The sequence below is a fragment of the Saccopteryx bilineata genome, chromosome 4, assembly GCF_036850765.1.
Source record: "Saccopteryx bilineata isolate mSacBil1 chromosome 4, mSacBil1_pri_phased_curated, whole genome shotgun sequence".
NCBI lineage: Eukaryota > Metazoa > Chordata > Mammalia > Chiroptera > Emballonuridae > Saccopteryx > Saccopteryx bilineata.
This window is the reverse complement of record NC_089493.1, coordinates 77,731,078-77,749,951: the sequence shown is the minus strand read 5'-3', so window position 1 is coordinate 77,749,951 and position 18,874 is coordinate 77,731,078. Positions and strand designations below refer to the sequence as shown.

Below are 18,874 nucleotides of genomic sequence, written 5' to 3'. Positions count from 1 at the left end.
TATAGAATATGAGGTTGTGCTTCATGGACTATTAAAATGGAATCCAGTTAGAAAAGGCTGTATTTTCCACAGATTCATGGTTGTCAGATCCTGGAAACAGTATACAAACACAGCTGTGGAGGTCTGCCTCCTGTTCGAAGTGCACTAGAAAAGTAAGTCATGGCTAATTGGGGGTTGGGGTTTGGGTGGATGGTCAAGAGACTTTTTTTGTGTGACAGAGAGACAGAAAGAGGGACAGATAGGGACAGACAGACAGGAAGGGAAACAGATGAGAAGCATCAGTTCTTCATGGCAGCATCTTAGTTGTTCATTGATTGCTTTCTTGTATGTGCCTTGACCAGGAGGCTACAGCAGACTAAGTGACCCCTTGCTCAAGCCAATAATCTTAGGCTCAAGCCAGTAAACTTGGGCATCAAGCCAGCGACCATGGGTCATGTCTATGATCCTACACTCAAGCCAGCAACCCCGCGCTCAAGCTGGTGAGCCCACGTTCAAGCTGGTGACCTCAGGGTTTCGAACAGGGGTCCTCTGCATTCCATTCCGATGCTCTCTCCACTGCGCCACCGCCTGGTCAAGCGGATGATCAAGACATTTGACTTTACACTGTTTTATTTTCAGATCATCTCAGGATTCCTTCTGGGGAAAAGAAATTCCTATGACCAAGACAGAAAAGATCCATGAGCAGAGGAGCCTATGTAATCATTTTTGATGGCTCAGAAATTACAAAAAGAGGTTTATAAATGTTATTAAAACTAGGATCAGGCCCTGGCCGGTTGGCTCAGTGGTAGAGTGTCGGCTTGGCGTGCAGAAGTCCCGGGTTCGATTCCCGGCCAGGGCACACAGGAGAAGCGCCCATCTACTTCTCCACCCCTCCCCCTCTCCTTCCTCTCTGTCTCTCTCTTCCCCTCCCACGGTGAGGCTCCATTGGAGCAAAGATGGCCCGGGTGCTGGGGATGGCTCCTTGGCCTCTGCCCCAGGCACTAGAATGGCTCTGGCCACAATGGAGCAACGCCTCAGATGGGCAGAGCATCACCCCCTGAAGGGCATGCGGGTGGATCTCGGTTGGACACATGCGGGAGTCTGACTGCCTCCCTGCTCTAACTTTGGAAAAATACAAAAAATAAAAATAAAAAAAAATAAATGAATAAATAGTAAAACAACAACTAGGGTCAAAGGGCCCTGGCTGGTTGGCTCAGCAGTAGAGCATTGGCTAGGTGTGTGGAAGTCCCAAGTTTGATTCCCAGTCAGGACACACAGGAGAAACAAGCATCTGCTTCTCCACCCCTGCTTCCTCTCCCACAGCCATGGCTCAAATGGTTCGAACAAGTTGGCCATGGACACTGAAAATGGCTTCATGGCCTCACCTCAGGCGCTAAAATAGCTCAGTTGCCGAGCAACAGAGCAGCGGCCCCAAATAGGCAGAGTGTCGCCCAGTAAGTGGTTTGCCAGGTGGATCCCAGTTGGGGACGCATGCAAGAGTCTGTCTCTGCCTTTCTGCCTCTTGCTTAATAAAAAAACAAAAACAAAGAACTAGGATCGAGTTGCCTTGATACCCTTGAAGCAATCCTTTTTAATTTTTGGATCTCATCATCCTGGAAGAATTTCCGTTACATGTGCAGGATAATGTTTAGTTACATCTAAACTTAAGGATTTTGAGTGGCTAGTATTTTCATATTGAGGTTCTTAAAAATGCTTATACTTTATGATCCCATAATGCCACTCTTAGAAATTTTATCCTAACAAAATTATTCAAAAGAAGAAAATAGTCCTGGCTGGGTGGCTCAGTTGGGTAGAGTGTCATTCTGATACACAGAGGTTGTGGGTTTGATCCTAGGTCAGGGCACATAAAGGAACAAATCAATGTTTCAGTTTCTCTCTCTCTTTTCCTCTGTCTAAAAATCAATCAATAATTTTTTTAAAAAAGGAGGTAAATAAGCATGTACACAAACATTCATTGCAATGTTGTATACTATATCAAGAAATCAGAAAATTACCAGCAGCAAAAGAAAGCTAAATAAAGGTGTGTTCAGTTGATCAACTATAATGCCATTAACAATATAAATACTGCAACAACATGTAAAAATATTTTTTATAACACTAACAGAAAAAAAAGATGTAAAGTTATCTTATGATTACAACTATATTAAGTGTATATGGAGTTTCATTAAAGACTGCTCTTTTGATCTTCCTATTCCCCTCTTCCTTCTCATTTTTTAAAAAAGAAGAAAACAAAAGAGGGTATAGCATTGATTGCAAAATTGGAGCCGATGATCTCTGAGGCCCCTTACAACTCTTAACAATCTTCACTTTAAGCACTATACAACTAAGTCATCAGAATAAGAAAATTTTGAGAATATGCTTTAGGGACTTAATTCTCTATTACTGTGGGGTTTTCTTTCCTAATAAATGAAATTTGTAGAAAATATAGACATGCAAAGAGAAGAAATAGGAATCACTTGTAATCGCTGTTCCTTGAGATACCTATTTCAACTTTTGGTATACATAATCTATAGTTTCTGTCTATGTAAATATACTATATAGTTTTATGCATCAAATATAAAATCTTATGTAGTTTTAATATGATGTATACATGTTTGTTATGTATTTGCAGGGACAAAATTTTACAGGCCATATACAGTGATGTGCAAAATTTAAATGCCTTTACATTTCATTTCTTTTAAGAGTGATTCCATTCAGCTTGACCATGCAGGGCACAGTGGATAGAGCATCGGCCTGGGATGCTGAGGACCCAGGTTTGAAACCCTGAGGTCGCCAGCTTGAGCGTGGTATCACAGATATGACCCGTTGGTCACCTGCTTGAGCCCAAAGGTTGCTGGATTGAAGCCTAAGATCGCTGTCTCGAGACCAAGGTTGCTGTCTTAAGCAAGGAGTCACTGGGAGCCCCCCGGTCAAGGCACTGCAACTATAAATTGGTTCTTCTCACCTTTCTCCCTTCCTGTCTGTCTGTTCCTCCTTCTCTGTCTTTCCCTCTCTCCCTTTCTCTTCCTCACATGTGCGCGCACATCAAAAAAAAAGTGATTCCATTCAGTTAGTATACTACATACTAATAATATCAGGCTCAATCTCTTTTAATTTCTTTTTGCTGCCAAGTTATTTTGAAATTTTTCAAATCTATAAAAATGTTGAAAGAACTTTATAATAAACACCTATCTATCCTTTAATTTCACCAGTTAACATTTTACCACATTTGATTTATCTTCTTCCCCCTTTATATAAACTGAAATATATATGTAACTATATGCAAACATACGCACATGCATGCATACCACAATTTGTTGCTGAATGATTTGGAAGTGTTCACAGGTATCATAGTGATTAATCCCTAAATATGTCAGTTTGTATCTCTTTAGAAAAAGCACATTAGCTTATATATTCTCAATACGATATTATACCCAAGAAAGTGAACATTAATTCAACAATATGATATCCAAAATATATCAATTTCCTCAGTTGCCCTCCAAAAGGTTGTTTTGTTGTTGTTTTTTTAGCAAGAGAGAGAAAGAGGGACAGACAGGAAGGAAGAGAGATGAGAAGCATCAACTGATACTTACAGCACCTTAGCTGTTCATTGACTGCTTTCTCATATGTGCCTTGACTAGTGAGCTCTCAGCTGAGCCAGTGACCTTGGGCTTCAAGCCAGACACCTTTAGGCTCAAACCAGTGACCATGGGGTCATGTCTATGATCCCATGCTTAAGCCAGCGACCTTGGGGTTTTGAACCTAGGTCCTCCGCGTCCCAGGCCAATATTGTATCCACTGCGCCACCTCCTAGTCAGGACAGAACTTTTTTATAGCTGAGCTAACTGGTCAGGATCGGGCTTAGTGTTCTTTTTCTTTGCAGCCAGGATCCAATCAGTGTTTGCATGTTGCATTAGGTTGCCATATCTTTTTAGTCTCCTTTAATTTGGAATAGTCCTCTTCTTTTTTTTTTTTTTTTTTTAATTTTTGATGACCAAAATTTTAAGAGTTCTGACCAGTTACATTGAAGAATGCTCCATGATCTAGATTTTTCTGATTATTTCCTCATGATTAGATTTGAGTTGAACATTTTTTGCAAGAATACTAAATGGGTCATTATTTTTTGTTGCATCATATCGGAAGACACAGAAAAGTAAGTTTGTCCCATTACTGAGTGTTACAAAGCTTGATCACTCGGTTTAAGTGTTTTCCACCAGATCTCTTCATTTTAGAGGGACATTTTCCCCTTTGTAATTAATATGTTATCTGGGGGTGATCCTTTGAGACCATGTGACTATACCATTCTCCAACAACCTTTCTGCACTTTGTTGGATAATATTTTTCAGGTATACTTATTACATATTGAAGATTTTCTTCAAACTTAATACTATGTTAGCCAAAGAGAGACTCCTATAAGTCTATTTAATTTTAACTGGAATATCAGTGTTAAAATTTACTTTACACAAAAGGAGGAAAGAAAACATGCTTCTCTTAAAAAACTATCAGAACATTCACTGGACATTTCAGACTTCAGTATGTAGTCTACAAGTTTGGAAATTTAATCAGCTAGTCCAGCCTCAGACATATAAATTAAAATCTAATTATTTTTATTTTAGTTGGTCATTTGCCTTCTGACTCATCAACATCTCAGGCCTCTCTTTATCCTGTAGTTTAAAGCATGCTCTCTGCCATTGTGAAGCTTAGTGTTCTTCTTTTTTTTCTTTCTTTTTTTCTTTTTTTGAGAGAGAGAGAGAGAGAGAGAGAGAGAGAGAGAGAGAGAGAGAAAGGCAGAGAGAGAGACAGGAACATTGAGCTGCTCCGGGAAATCAAACCGGCAGCCTTCACTCCAGAACAACGCTCCAGCTGACCGAGCTATCCAGCCAGGGTTTTAATTTTTATTGACTTTATTTTTTTTAAGAGACACAAGGAGGAAGGGAGAGAGGGGAGGAGGAACGGAAACATTCATTTGTTGTTCCACTCAGTCTTACATTTTTTGGTTGCTTCTTGAATATGCCCTGACCAGGAATAGAATTCGCAACTTTGTCATTTCGGGACAGTGCTCTTAACCGACTGAGCTAACTGGTCAGGATCGGGCTTAGTGTTCTTTAAGCGGACTTCTAAGGCTCTTGCTTTTTTCCTTACTCAGAATCCTGGCCGTGTGTCATGGGGTCATGTATAAACAGCTCTCAGCCTGGATGCTACATGGACTCCTCTTGGACCAGCACGAAGAATTCTTCATCAAACAGGGTCCATCTTCTGGTAATGTCAGTGCCCAGCCAGAAGAGGATGAGGAGGATCTGGGTATTGGGGGACTGACAGGAAAACAACTGAGAGAACTCCAGGACTTGGTGAGAGCACAGCAAGAAGCCTAGAATACTCCTGCCAGGGGTCAGAAAAGACTACTGCTAAATGACCTTTTTAGTGGTCCTCCCTCCCTGCTCCAAGGTCATCATAGCCTGGACACCTTCCATAAATTCTCTAGTTATATAAGCACTTGTCTTTATCTTAGCTTAATACTTAACTCAATGTGGGACTGCCAAACAAAATACATTTGTGAGATTCCTTTTGTTTCATGTTTTCCCAGTGTATGCTTTTAAGGGGTTAATAATTAGTCTTGTCTCTTAAGGTAGTCTTGTACCCTGTAGTAAATAAATGTAGCTTAGAGTTTTGATTAAACCGCCAAAGTCCTCTATTGTTCTTATTTATCCATCCATCCATCCATTTATTAATCCTGTTATGTCTTATTAAATGCCTGTTATGTGCCAGGCACTGTTCTAGGTGCCACAACCATGTAGAGAATAATATGTAGTAGTCACTACTTTGGTGCTCTGGAGAGCATAAGTATGGGTGTTCTCAAAGCATGGTCTTAGAGTTAACTAGAGGAAGCTTTTCAGTGGATATATAGCTAACGTGCAAAAGAGTTTGGGAGGAGAGGTCAACAAATGTTCCAGGCATGTGTGTAAATGTTCCAGGGGAGGATGTGTGTAAAGTACAGAGTCCTTAAAGGTCATGGCTCATTTGAGGAACCCTTAGTAATTCAATTGGAATAGTCAAGTATGTCCTGAGGAACTATTAGTAATTTAATTGAAATAGTCAAGTAAAAACTGAAATGCCCCCCCCCAGTGGCGGGGCTAGGGGACAAGACAATAAATTAAGCTGTTAAGCAGAGGTAAGATCATGAAGAGGAATTTGAACTTGAACCTGAGAAGAACTGAGAGCCAGTGAAGAATTTTAGGCAAGAGGTTGACAAATCAGACTTTAGGATAGATCACTCTGGATACTGTATGGAGAATTGCTGCAAACCAGCGCAGCTAGTAATTGTCCAGGTCCTGAGTGAGAGTGGTACAGAATGAAGAAATAGACTCAAAGAGAAAGAGGATGGGATCGGGGGCCCTCTGCGAGCTGATGGTAAGCCAGAGCCAAAGCAAAGCCCCGGGTCTGCTTTATTATATAGTGTAGAGAATTAAAGCCTTTAAGCCATATGCAAATAGGAAGTCTCTGATACAAAGTCACTCATCTGAGGCATAAACAGGTATCCTCATAAGAGTGCACCACCCCCCACTATGCAACAGTCAAGGGCAGAGGTCCCCAAACTACGGCCCATGGCCACATGCGGCCCCTGAGGCCATTTATCCTGCCCCCACCGCACTTCCGGAAGGGGCACCTCTTTCATTGGTGGTCAGTGAGAAGAGCATAGTTCCCACTGAAATACTGGTCAGTTTGTTGATTTAAATTTACTTGTTCTTTATTTTAAATATTGTATTCCCGTTTTGTTTTTTTACTTTAAAATAAGATATGTGCAGTGTGCATAGGGATTTGTTCATAGTTTTTTTTATAGTCCAGCCCTCCAACGGTCTGAGGGACAGTGAACTGGCCCCTGTGTAAAAAGTTTTGGGACCCCTGGTCAAGGGTGTGGGGTAAAGCTTAGTCTTAAAAAGGGTGTTTGAGAAGATCTTAGTATTAGAAGAATGGGGAAGAGCTTAATCTTAAACTAAGCCCTAGTAGGATATAAAGACTTGGTCAGCTTACAGCCTGTCTCTCACAGAGAATCTTTTTTTTTTTAATCAAGATTTGCTAAAAAAAAAAAAAAAAAAAGATTTGCTAGAGGTAGGTCAGTTAGAATGCTGGGACACTTTGGTGAAAAATAATTACCTAAACCAAGGGTATTAACAGTAAATATGGAGAAGAATAAAGAGGCTTGAGAGAGATTTAGGATGTAAAATAAGTAGGCCTTAGTGATTGATTGGGTATGGGTCCAGAGGGAAGAATCAACGATGATGTTTAAATGTTAGTAGTGAAAGTAAGAAATGTGTACTGCTGGCATTGGAGGAAAGAAAATGGGTCTAAGTTTGGACATGTTGAGTTTAAGGTACTTGTAGGAAATGTCCAGTGGGCTGAGGCTGGAACTTTAGAGAACAGTCTAGTTTAAAGGTAAAGATTTAGAAACCATCAGCATTAGAAGTATTTAATCTGGGGTCCAGGTGGGACTTTAGGAGGTTTTGTAAAATATATGTTTGCATATATATCTTGAAGCTTTTATAATTGTAGAGAGTTCTGTGCAATTAAAAAAAAAAAAGAGCCCTGGCCAGTTGGCTCAGTGGTAGAGTGTCGGCCTGGCGTGCAGAAGTCCCGGGTTCGATTCCCGGCCAGGGCACACAGGAGAGGCGCCCATCTGCTTCTCCATCCCTCCCCCTCTCCTTCCTCTCTGTCTCTCTCTTCCCCTCCCCAGCCAAGGCTCCATTGGAGCAAAAATGGCCCGGACGCTGGGGATGGCTCCTTGGCCTCTGCCCCAGGCGCTGGGTTGGCTCTGGTCGCAGCGGAGCGACGCCCCAGAGGGACAGAGCATCGCCCCCTGGTGGGCAGAGCATCGCCCCTGGTAGGTGTGCCGGGTGGATCCTGGTCGGGCACATGCGGGAGTCTGTCTGACTGCCTCCCCGTTTCCAGCTTCAGAAAAAAAAAAAAAAGAAAGAGAACCTCAAAATATCTGTGAAATTCAGCCACAGAGATATGATTGTCGATAAAGAGGATGGATGGGGAGAGGAAAGGGTCTGGAGTAATACTCAGAGGAACACCAGCACTGAAGCCCAAAACAGAGGGCAAACAGCAGAGATCAAAGTCAGGCTCATCGAGTCAGTGGAACTAGATAAGGGTCAAATCAAAAGCAAGTCAGGGAATGTGGGCACTGTGTGATAGTGGTGGGTATCTGGGGCTTTCTGCACTAGATCAGTGGTTCTCAAACTTCAGTGGACATCAGAATCACCTGGAAAACTCATTAAAGGTTGCTGGGCCTTATCACTCAGATTTTCTGTAGATTTGGGATGAGGGTTGGAAATTTGCATTTCTTACAAGCTCCCACGTGAAGCTGCTGGTCCAGGAGCCACAATTTGAGAACCACTTGGCTCAATGACTTAGGGCTGATATAAAGCACTGGGAGGAGCAGACATATATACAAGATGATAAAATCATAGACGTGTAGACTTGGAAAAAGTAAAGCCCAGTTACTCCATAGTATAGGTAAGGAATCAGTTCCAGATCTAATGCACAAGTTTCTACAGTAGTGAAGGTGGAGTGAGGATAAAAATTCTAGTATTAAAAAAACATTTCCACCATGCTCTCCTGCTGCCTGAAAAGGGAATACATCTAACGCTAGTAATTCAAGAACTATGCAACTTCAGATTTAAAGTCTCTGCTTTTAGAAAATATATATAAATCACCGATGGGGATGTTTTGTTTTCCCTTTCTTTGTACATTATCTCTGATATGGGTTGTTTCCTTGACCAGCGCCTGATAGAGGAAGAGAACATGCTGGCACCATCTCTAAAGCAATTTTCCCTGCGAGTGGAGATTCTGCCATCCTACATTCCAGTGAGGGTTGCTGAAAAAATCCTGTTTGTTGGAGAATCTGTTCAGATGTTTGAGAATCAAAATGTCAACCTGACTAGAAAAGGTAGGAATCTCCTTGAATAGTGTATCCCCCTTCCTGAAATTGCATGACCCCAGAGTATACCTGGTAGAAGTGGGCGGCTAGTAATGTTTCTAGACTGACATTTCAGCGTGACCATGACACACTTGCCTGAGAAGCAGGTGAAGGAACTGCATTGCCAGGGTTGGGAATCCTTGCTTGTCTTGGCTCTTCTTGGTCTTCTTGTGACTGTGCCTTCCTGTTTTGCAGGATCTATTTTGAAAAACCAGGAGGACACTTTTGCTGCAGAGCTGCATCGTCTCAAGCAGCAGGCGCTCTTCAGTCTGGTGGATTTTGAGCAGGTGGTGGATGGTATTCGTAGCACTGTGGCTGAGGTTTGTCTTTCATAGTATATTTTCTTAGGAAGAAAGTGGGCTAATCTCCCCAGAAACTGAATACTGACTTTTGTTCTTCTTAATGTGGTAAGAACTTAGCTTGGAAGGAATTGTTTGAGAGACTTGAAGGGCAAGAAGTAGAAAAGGAAACAGTTTTTCTGTTTTTAATAATAGATGCAGAACTGCCTGAGCCTTTTCACACCTGACAGGAGTTTGCTAGTTAGTTGATTGGTGATTTGAATAAAGGGAGGTCTTGGTTTCATTTCGAACAGTCCACATTTTGAGTTTGTCAAGATACAGTCTTTTGGCAGTAACTCCAAGAAATCAATGGATTCTGGCTAATTTTAGTGCCTTACTTATATTTTAGATGGCTTTATTACTTATTCTGTTATTTGTTGATATGATATTCCTGAGGAAGGCAGAACAAATATAATTTTTCCATTCCTATGCATGAAAAAAATAACTCAGAAAGCTAACTTGTCTGGTGTTTCACAGAAAGTAACAAAGATGAGGTCAAAAATGTTCTTCTGACTTCTACCTAGTTCAGTGTTCTTATGTGAATTGTACTTCATCCATGAACTTAAATTGTGACTAATAATTTTTCAAATGGGCATATGTTCTGTAGTTTATGATAAAATTTGGTTCATAGGTGTGTGATAATATGAAATGAGATCTTTAGTCATCTGTGCTGTTAACTATGTTAGAGGTTTACGACTCTGACTGTGAATAGAGCCACCTGTGGAAATCTTAAAGCATACTTGAATCAAGTCCTTAACCTCCAGAGCTTCTAATTATAAGTCAGTAGGAAGTAAGTACTTGTATTTATCCCGGTCAACCAATAAACAAACCTCTGCAGGTTATTTTGAAGCATAGCCAGTACATTGGGGTCAGTGTCCAGAACTGCTAAGAAGCTTAGCATCAGCTGTCCTCGCATTGCAAGCCTAGTAATCTATCAAATTATTACTTCTTTTTTTGGTCACTGCCTCAAAAATGCCTAGGCATTGGAAACAGCTGTGATACAGACATAGAACATTAGCCCTAAGGTGACCTTGAGTTATCACTTGATTTGATTATTGGTCAAGTAAATATCTAAACTATCTAGAATATACTTCCTGTCCTTTCAAAATTTGAAGATACTCCTCTGTCTGTAGCCAAGATAGCTCTTGCCTAAGGGGCTGGTATCTTCAGTTTCTTTCATTTTATTTTATTGAATCTGTTTCTGTTCTTTTATCATTTTTGTGATGACTGCTTGAAATATATAATTAATGGAGGAAAGTAAAATTAAAAAAAAAATTTTTTTTAATTTAATTTTTTATTTTTTTCTTTACAGAGACAAAGAGAGAAAGTCAGAGAGAGGGATAGACAGGGACAGACAGACAGGAACGGAGAGATGAGAAGCATCAATCATCAGTTTTTCGTTGCACGTTGCAACACCTTAGTTCATTGATTGCTTTCCCATATGTGACTTGACCGCGGGATTTCAGCAGACCGAGTAACCCCTTGCTTGAGCCAGCGACCTTGGGCTCAAGCTGGTGAGTTTTTGCTCAAACCAGATAAGCCCGTGCTCAAGCTGGCGACCTCGGGGCCTGGAACCTGGGTCTTCCGCATCCCAGTCCGACGCTCTATCCACTGCACCACCACCTGGTCAAATGAAAAGTAAAATTTTATTGAATGAATAATATTTCAAAATTGGGTTTTCTTGCCTGACCTGTGGTGGCGCAGTGGATAAAGCGTCGACCTGGAAATGCTGAGGTCGCCAGTTCGAAACCCTGGTCTTGCCTGGTCAAGGCACATATGGGAGTTGATGCTTCCAGCTCCTCCCCCCTTCTCTCTCTCTGTCTCTCCTCTCTCTCTCTCTCTCTCTCTCTCTCTCTCTCTCTCTCCTTCTCCTCTCTAAAAAATGAATAAATAAATTAAAAAAAAATTGGGTTTTCTTCTGCTGAAATTTTGAAATGCACATATTGCTAGAAATGATATTTTCAGTTTGCAACAATGATAGACAATGAAAGCGCAGACCCTTTAAATGTTTTAGAATTGTAATGAATAGACTTTTCTTTCTTTTTTTTTTTTTATTAAGTGAGAGGCGGGAGACAGGCCATACATGTGCCCCGACCAGAATCTACCCGGCAAGCCCCCTACAGGCGATGTTCTGCCGATTTGGGGCTGCTGCTCCATTGCTTGGCAACCAAGCTATTTTAGTACCTGAGATGAGGCCATGGAGCCAACTTGCTTGAACCATTTGAGCCATGGCTGCAGGAGGAGAAGGGGGGGAGGGTGAAGGAGAGAAGCAGATGGTCACTTTTCCTGTGGACCCTGACCAGGAATCAAACCCGGGACTTTCACACACCAGGCCAACTCTCTACCACTGAGCCAACCAGCCAGGGCCTGCAAATAGACATTTTTTGAACGGTATTATTGTGAACCATTGTCTCAGCTGGATTGAAAATACTTAATCCAAACTCAGGTGACTTTTTTTTTTTTTAAGTGAGAGGCAGGGAGACATAGACAGATTCCCACATGTGCCCCAAGCAAGCCCCCTACAGGGCAACGCTCTGCCCACATGGGGCTGCTGCTCTGTTGCTCGGCAACTGAGCTATTTCAGTGCCTAAGGTGAGGCCATGGAGCCATCCTCAGCACCTGGGGCCAAATTGCTCGAACCATTCCAGCCATGGCTGCCGGAAGGAAGGAAAGAGACAGAGAGAGAGGGAGAGAGAGAAGAGGGAGGGGGAGGAGTGGGAAAGCAGATGGTTGCCTCTCCTGTGTACCCTGACCAAGTCAAACTGGGAATCTAACTCAGGACTTCCACATGCCGGGCCAACACTCTACCACTGAGCCAACCAGTTAGGGCCCAAACTCTAGTGACTTTAAATGATAAACTTTTTATACTGAATATGCTGTTTTTGCAAAAGGTTTATAACAGTATTATACACATTTTTATAAAAATTTTTATCAAGCTAGTTAGTTTCCACAAAAGTGTCAAGAGAACAAAATAAATGAGAGGAAAGAACTTTAGTTCACAAAGCCACTTGGCCATTTGCATGAATGCTGTTGGGTCTGAGTTTGGAGGCGAGGGACAGACGGCTGGCTGTGAGAGTCTGGGAGCTGAAAGAAGACACATGGAGCTGTGTAGGCAGATAGGCCATGCTTTATTGTGCGGCGGCAGCAACAATAGTATTCAATAGTATGGCCGTGGCAACCACAGCAGGCAGAAGCAGCAGCCTGACGCGCTGTGCAGGCGTTTTATAGTAAAATCACACAAAAGTGGCACCCAAATGATTACAGGGAGGTTTCCTTTGGTCATGAATGGCTGGATCTAACATAGCAGACCTGTCCATACTGACTCCATCATGTTCAGGCTGTTTACCAATTCTGAGGAGACCAGCTTCCCCATAGATGCACATTGAGCATTAATATAAGCATCCTAAATATCGTGATCCAACAATCATACAGCACAGCAACAAAAGATAGCTTTGTCCAGTTGCACTGTAAACTCAGTTGGCATCTGTACAAGATAGTCTCCCATTAGTCTCAGAGGAATTTCTTTGAGCGAATTATGTGAGCTGTATAAATAAGCTACATGGAGCTACTGGTAAGGGTTAAGACTTTGAAATTCTGGAATTTTTTCCAAACTTGATGAGAAAACAACACAATTTCCAGATAATAAAATACTTGAAATTGTGAAAAAAGTGAAAGTTATATCAGTTTATAGTAATGAAAGGAAATACATTGTATCTAGAGGGAAAAGGGGAGTGTGTTGCCAGTTCATGTACTCACCCTCTTTTGGATCTTTCTCTCCTTTTTTAAAAAGAGTATACATACTTGCTGGGAGCAGGGGGAGGTGGAGGAAGGTATAGAGGAGATAAATGGTGATGGATGAAGGGGGAATGAACACACCATATGGTATACAGAGATGTGTTGTAGAATTGGGCCCCTGAAACCTAATTATGTTAAGCGGTGTCACCCCAATAAAGTCAATTAAAAAGTATACATACTATGTAAATCAAGGTATATAAATTCAAAAACAGGCAGAAAAAATCTGGTGTTAGATGTCAGGATGTGTTTGCCCTTGGTCAATGGAAAAGGGCACGAGTGTGGCTTTCAGATGCTGGTTAGAAAGGTGTGCTCAATTTGAAAATTCTTCAAGTTGTGAACTTATGATTTATGTACTTTTCTGTATGTACTTTTCAGTACATCAACAAAAAAGATTTTAAAAATTAATTCCTAGGTATGTAATAGTTTTTTTGTTATTTTAATATAATTTTTAGTTGGTTACTGCTTACATAGAAAAATGGTGGTATTAATTTTTGGAGTTTAATCTTATGCCTGGCAACTTGTTGAAGTCTTTTATTCTAATAGTTTGTGTTGATGCTATTGATTTTCTAAGTAATGATTATATCATTTGGAAACAATAAAAGTTTTACAACTTGCCACCTATTTTTTTTTTTAAAGAGAGAAAAGAAGGGAGACAGTGAAACATCAATTTGTTGTTCCACTTATTTTTGCACTCATTAGTTGATTCTTGTATGTGCCCTGACTGGGGATCTGCAGCCTTGGTGTATCAGGACAACACTCTAAATAACTGAGCTTCCAATTTTCCAATTTATAAACTTTTTTTTCTAATAATCTTCGCTCGGATCTCTAATACAGCATTAAACAGCCAGAGTGATAGTTTATATATATTGTGTTAAACAGAGATGATAATGAGCATCCTCGATTCATTAATTCTTAAAGATATTGCATCTAAAGTTTTATTACTATAATGTTTGCTTTGGGCTTTTGGCCCATATGTTTAGCAAAAATATTTTTAAACAAGTTTATATCTTTTTTTTTTAAAGATTTTATTTATTGATTTTAGAAAGTAGAGAGAGAGAAAGGGCAGGGAGGAGCAGGAAGCATCCACTCAGTGGTATCATAGTAGTTGCTTCTGGTATGTGCGTGCCTTGACCAAACAAGCCTGGGGTTTCAAACCAGCGACCTCAGCATTTCAGATAGACACTTTATTCACTGCACCACCACAAGTCAGGCTTAGTTTATCAAATTTTAAAAATTATCTTTTCGCCTGACCAGACCGTGGCGCAGTGGATAGAGCGTTGGACTGGGATGCAGAAGGACCCAGGTTCAAGACCCCAAGGTTGCCAGCTTGAGCATGGACTCATCTGGCTTGAACAACAACAACAAAAAAAGCTCACCAGCTTGGACCCAAGGTCGCTGGTTCGAGCAAGGGGTTACTCAGTCTGTTGAAAGCCCATGGTCAAGGCACATATGAGAAAGCAATCAATGAACAACTAAGGTGTTGCAATGAAAAACTGATGATTGATGCTTCTCATCTCTCTTCGTTCCTGTCTGTCCCTATTAGTCTCTCTCTCTGTCCCTGTAAAAATAATTATCTTCTCATAGTTTACTATGAGATTTTTATCATAAATATTGAATTTTATCAACTGCTTTTTCTGTATCAATTAGGTGCAGTTTCTCTGGGTTCTTTTTCTCCTTTATTCCTATGTTAAATTGCTGGTTGTTGGCCTGACCTGTGGTGGCGCAGTGGATAAAGTGTCGACCTGGAAATGCTGAGGTCGCCGGTTTGAAACCCTGGGCTTGCTTGGTCAAGGCATATATGGGAGTTGATGCTTCCAGCTCCTCCCCCCTTCTCTCTCTCTCTCTCTCTCTCTCTGTCTCTCTCTCTCATCTCTAAAAAATGAATAAATAAAATTAAAAAAAAAAGAATTGCTTTAAAAAAAAAAAAATTGCTGGTTGTTTTTTTCAGATATTGAATCTTCCTAAGATAAACCATACTTGAATGTGATGTTTTGTTTTAATATACTGTTGGATTTGGTTAGCCCATACAATATTTGGAATTTTTGCATCTACATTTACTATTATTATATTTATGTGGTTGTAGAAAGAAGATTATTATGTAAACTTCATAAAATGAACTGTCACTCTTTCCATTTTTTAGGACAATTAATATAAAACAGGAATTGTACTGAAACTTTGAAGTTACCTGAAAAATTATCTAAGCCAGGTTTTTTTAGGAGGAGAAATCTTCAATGCATTTAAAACCTATTAATCTAGTCAAGACATTCATTTCTTCTTATACCAGTTTTGATATTTTCTACTTCTTTTAGGCACATACCCATTTCATCTAGATTTAATTTTTTTTAAAAAATTTTTGCTTGTCTATAGCTATTTGTTTTACTGTCTTATTTCAATCTTCTCTTTTATTGTTTAGTTTTATTAATCTTTTCAAGAACCAGCTTTTCTTTTTATTAATCTTCTTTATTTTTTCCTCCATTTTACTGATATCTGCCTTTATCTTTATTATTTTTTTTTCTTCTTGTTTTTTTGAGTTTTCTGTTACTCTCTTCCAGTTTCATACAGTGAAGCTTGATGCTTCTATTTTTAATCTTTGTTTCCTAAGAAATATATATAAAAATTTAATGTTGCTTTGCTTTTATTTTGGCACAAGTTTTTGGCCTGTGTAGTGTTTTCATTATCATTCTGTTCTAAATAAATTTTAATTTTATGATTTTCTTTTTAATTCAAGGGATTTATTAAGTTTTAATTGGAGAATATAGTCTATATATTAGTCCTTTGGAATTTAGTGAAGCTTCCTTTATGGACTATTCGCAGGTCTTTTCTTTGCTTTTAATTGCTCTCCGTGTGCCCAGAGAATGTATATTCTTTGCTGAGTATGGAGTTCTATGTATGTTCTTATTCTTCATTTTCAAGTTATATGTTAGGCATGTATGTATTTATAAGGAATATATATTTATTTTTTATGTATACATTATGTCCTCTTTATAACATTTATATATGTATATAATATATTTTGACTTGAATTCTATCTTGTTTTTATTTTATTAGTTATTATTATCACTATTCAGCTTTCTTTCAGGTCATATTTACCTGATATGTCTTCCATCCCTTATTTTCAACCTTTCCATGTGCTTTTATCTCACCCTTCTTACCCTCCCTCTCCCAAGCAACCACTTATCTGTCATGTAATCTATCACTATAGATTAGTTTGTATAGTCTAGGTTTTATATAAATAGAATCAAACAATATGTGCTCTTTCTTTTGGTGGGAGGTGGGTCAGGCTTCTTTTACTCAATATAATTATTTTGAGATAAATCCATGTTACATATATCAATAGTTTATTCCTTTTTTCCCTTAGCTTACACAGAACACTTATAGAACTATTAATACATGCTATTGTAAACACTTTTCTGAATATACTACAGAAGAGCTGTCACATTCATTCCCTGAAATAAGACTCTTCTCAAAGTATCCTAAACATACCTTTTTTTTTTTAGTTACAGTTAACATACAATATTATATTATTTCCAGGTGTACAACATAGTGACTAGACATTACATAACTACAAAGTAATCACCCTGATAAAAACGAATGCCCATCTAACACCATACAGTTACTACAATACTATTAACTATGTTCCCTATGCTATACTTTACATCCCAGTGACTGTTTTTATAATTACCAATTTGTACATCTTAGTCCCTTCTTTTTTTTATCCATCCTCTCAATGACCCTTCCATCTGGCAACCATCGATTTGTTTTCTGTATCTATGAGTTTGTTTCTGTTTTACTTGTTCATTTTTGTTTTTTTGATTCCACATAGAAGTGAAATCATGTTGTATTTATCTTTCTCTGTCTGACTTATTTCATTTAGCATAATACCCTCTAGGAGATCCATCCATGTTGTCACAAATGCCAATTTTTTTTTTTTTAAAGAAAATCAAGGCCCTGGCTGGTTGGCTCAGTGGTAGTGGGTCGGCCAGGTGTGTGAATATCCTGGGTTCAATTCCCAGTCAGGGCACACAGAAGAAGCGCCCATCTGCTTCTTTACCCCTCCCCTTCTTGCTTCTCTCTCTCTTTCTCTGTCCCTCCCCTCCTATAACCATGGCTCAATTGGAGTGAGTTGGCCCTGGGCACTGAGGATGGCTCCATGGCCTCTGCCTCAGGGGCTAAAAAGAGCTCTGTTACTGAGTAACAGAGCAACACCCCAGATGGGCACAGCATCACCCCCTAGTGGGCTTGCTGGATGGATCCTGGTTGGGGTCTGTGCGAGAGTCTGTCTCTACCTCCCCCCCTCTCACTGAATAAAGAAAGAAATTTAACAAGGTGACATTGATCAATAAGAGTATATCGGTTTCAGGTAAACGTTTCAATAGCATTTGAACTGTTGATTATGTTGTATACCCATCACCCAAAGTCAAATCATTTTTTTTTTTCAGAGACAGAGAGTCAGAGAGAGGGACAGACAGATAGGAACGGAGAAAGATGAGAAGCATCAATCATTAGTTTTTTGTTGCGACACCTTAGTTGTTCATTGATTGCTTTCTCATATGTGCCTTGACTGTGGGCCTTCAGCAGACAAGTAACCCCCTTGCTCAAGCCAGCAACCTCGGGTCCAAGCTGGTGAGCTTTGCTCAAACCAGATGAGCCTGCGCTCAAGCTGGCGACCTCGGGGTCTTGAACCTGGGTCCTCCGCATCCCAGTCCGACACTTTATCCACTGCGCCACCGCCTGGTCAGGCTAAGTCAAATCATTTTTGATCACTATATTTGTTCCTCTTCGCTCCCTTCTCCCCCACATTCCTCTCCCCTAGTAACTACTTCAGTTTTATCTATGTCCATGAATTTCAGTTTTATAGCCCACTTATGTGTGAAATCATACAGTTCTTAGCTTTTTCTGATATATCTATCTCATCCAGTATAGTGTTCTCAAGGCCCATCCATGCAATATGTCATCATTTCTTATGGCTGTATTCCATTGTATATATGCACCACATCTTCTTTATCCAATCCTCTATCAAGTGACACTTTGGTTGTTTCCATGTCTTGTCCACTATGAATAATGCTGCGATGAACATGGGGCTACATGTGTCTTTGTGTACCAATGTTTTTGAATTTTGGGAGTAGATACCCAGGAGAGGGATTGCTCAGTCATATGGTAGTTCTATTCTTAAGTTTTTGAGGAATCACTGTACTTTCTTCCATAATGGTTGTACTACTTTGCATTCCCACTCGCAGAGGGTTCCTTTTTCTCCACAGCCTTTCCAACACTTGTTATTATCTGTCTTGTTGGTAATAGCCAATATAATAGGTATGAGGTGGTATCTCATTGTAGTTTTGATTTGCATTTTGTGAATAGATAGTGAAGGTGAGCATCTCTATATATATCTGTTTGTCATCTGTATGTCCTCTTGGGAGAAGTGTCTGTTCATGTCTTCTCTCCTTTTTTTTTTTTTTTGTATTTTTCTGAAATGAGAAGCAGGGAGGCAGAGAGACAGACACACTTGCGCCCCACCAGGATCCACCTGGCAAGCCCACTAGGGGGCGATGCTTTGCCCATCTGGGGCATTGCTCTGTTGCAACTGGAGCCATTTTAGCACCTGAGGAGAGGCCATGTGCCATCCTCAGCACCCGGGCCAACTTTGTTCCAGTGGAGCCTTGGCTGCAGGAGGGGAAGAGAGAGATAGAGAGAAAGTAAAGGGGGAAGGGTGGAGAAGCAGATGGGTGCTTCTCCTGTGTGCACTGGCCAGGAATCGAACCTGGGACTTCCACACGCGGGCTGATGC

General features: G+C 40.3%; 1 protein-coding gene across 3 annotated transcripts in view; it reads left to right on the top strand.

Annotated features, from left to right (window-relative positions):
• TUBGCP4 (tubulin gamma complex component 4) overlaps window positions 1-18,874 on the top strand; it is a 52,049-nt gene that overhangs the window by 15,433 nt on the left and 17,742 nt on the right. For all 3 annotated transcript variants that reach the window (XM_066276879.1, XM_066276878.1, XM_066276876.1), the window contains 4 exons: window positions 73-152; window positions 5,126-5,327; window positions 8,761-8,926; window positions 9,152-9,276. In XM_066276879.1, the coding sequence (XP_066132976.1) occupies window positions 73-152; window positions 5,126-5,327; window positions 8,761-8,926; window positions 9,152-9,276 (573 nt within the window). The remainder of the gene's footprint in view (window positions 1-72; window positions 153-5,125; window positions 5,328-8,760; window positions 8,927-9,151; window positions 9,277-18,874) is intronic.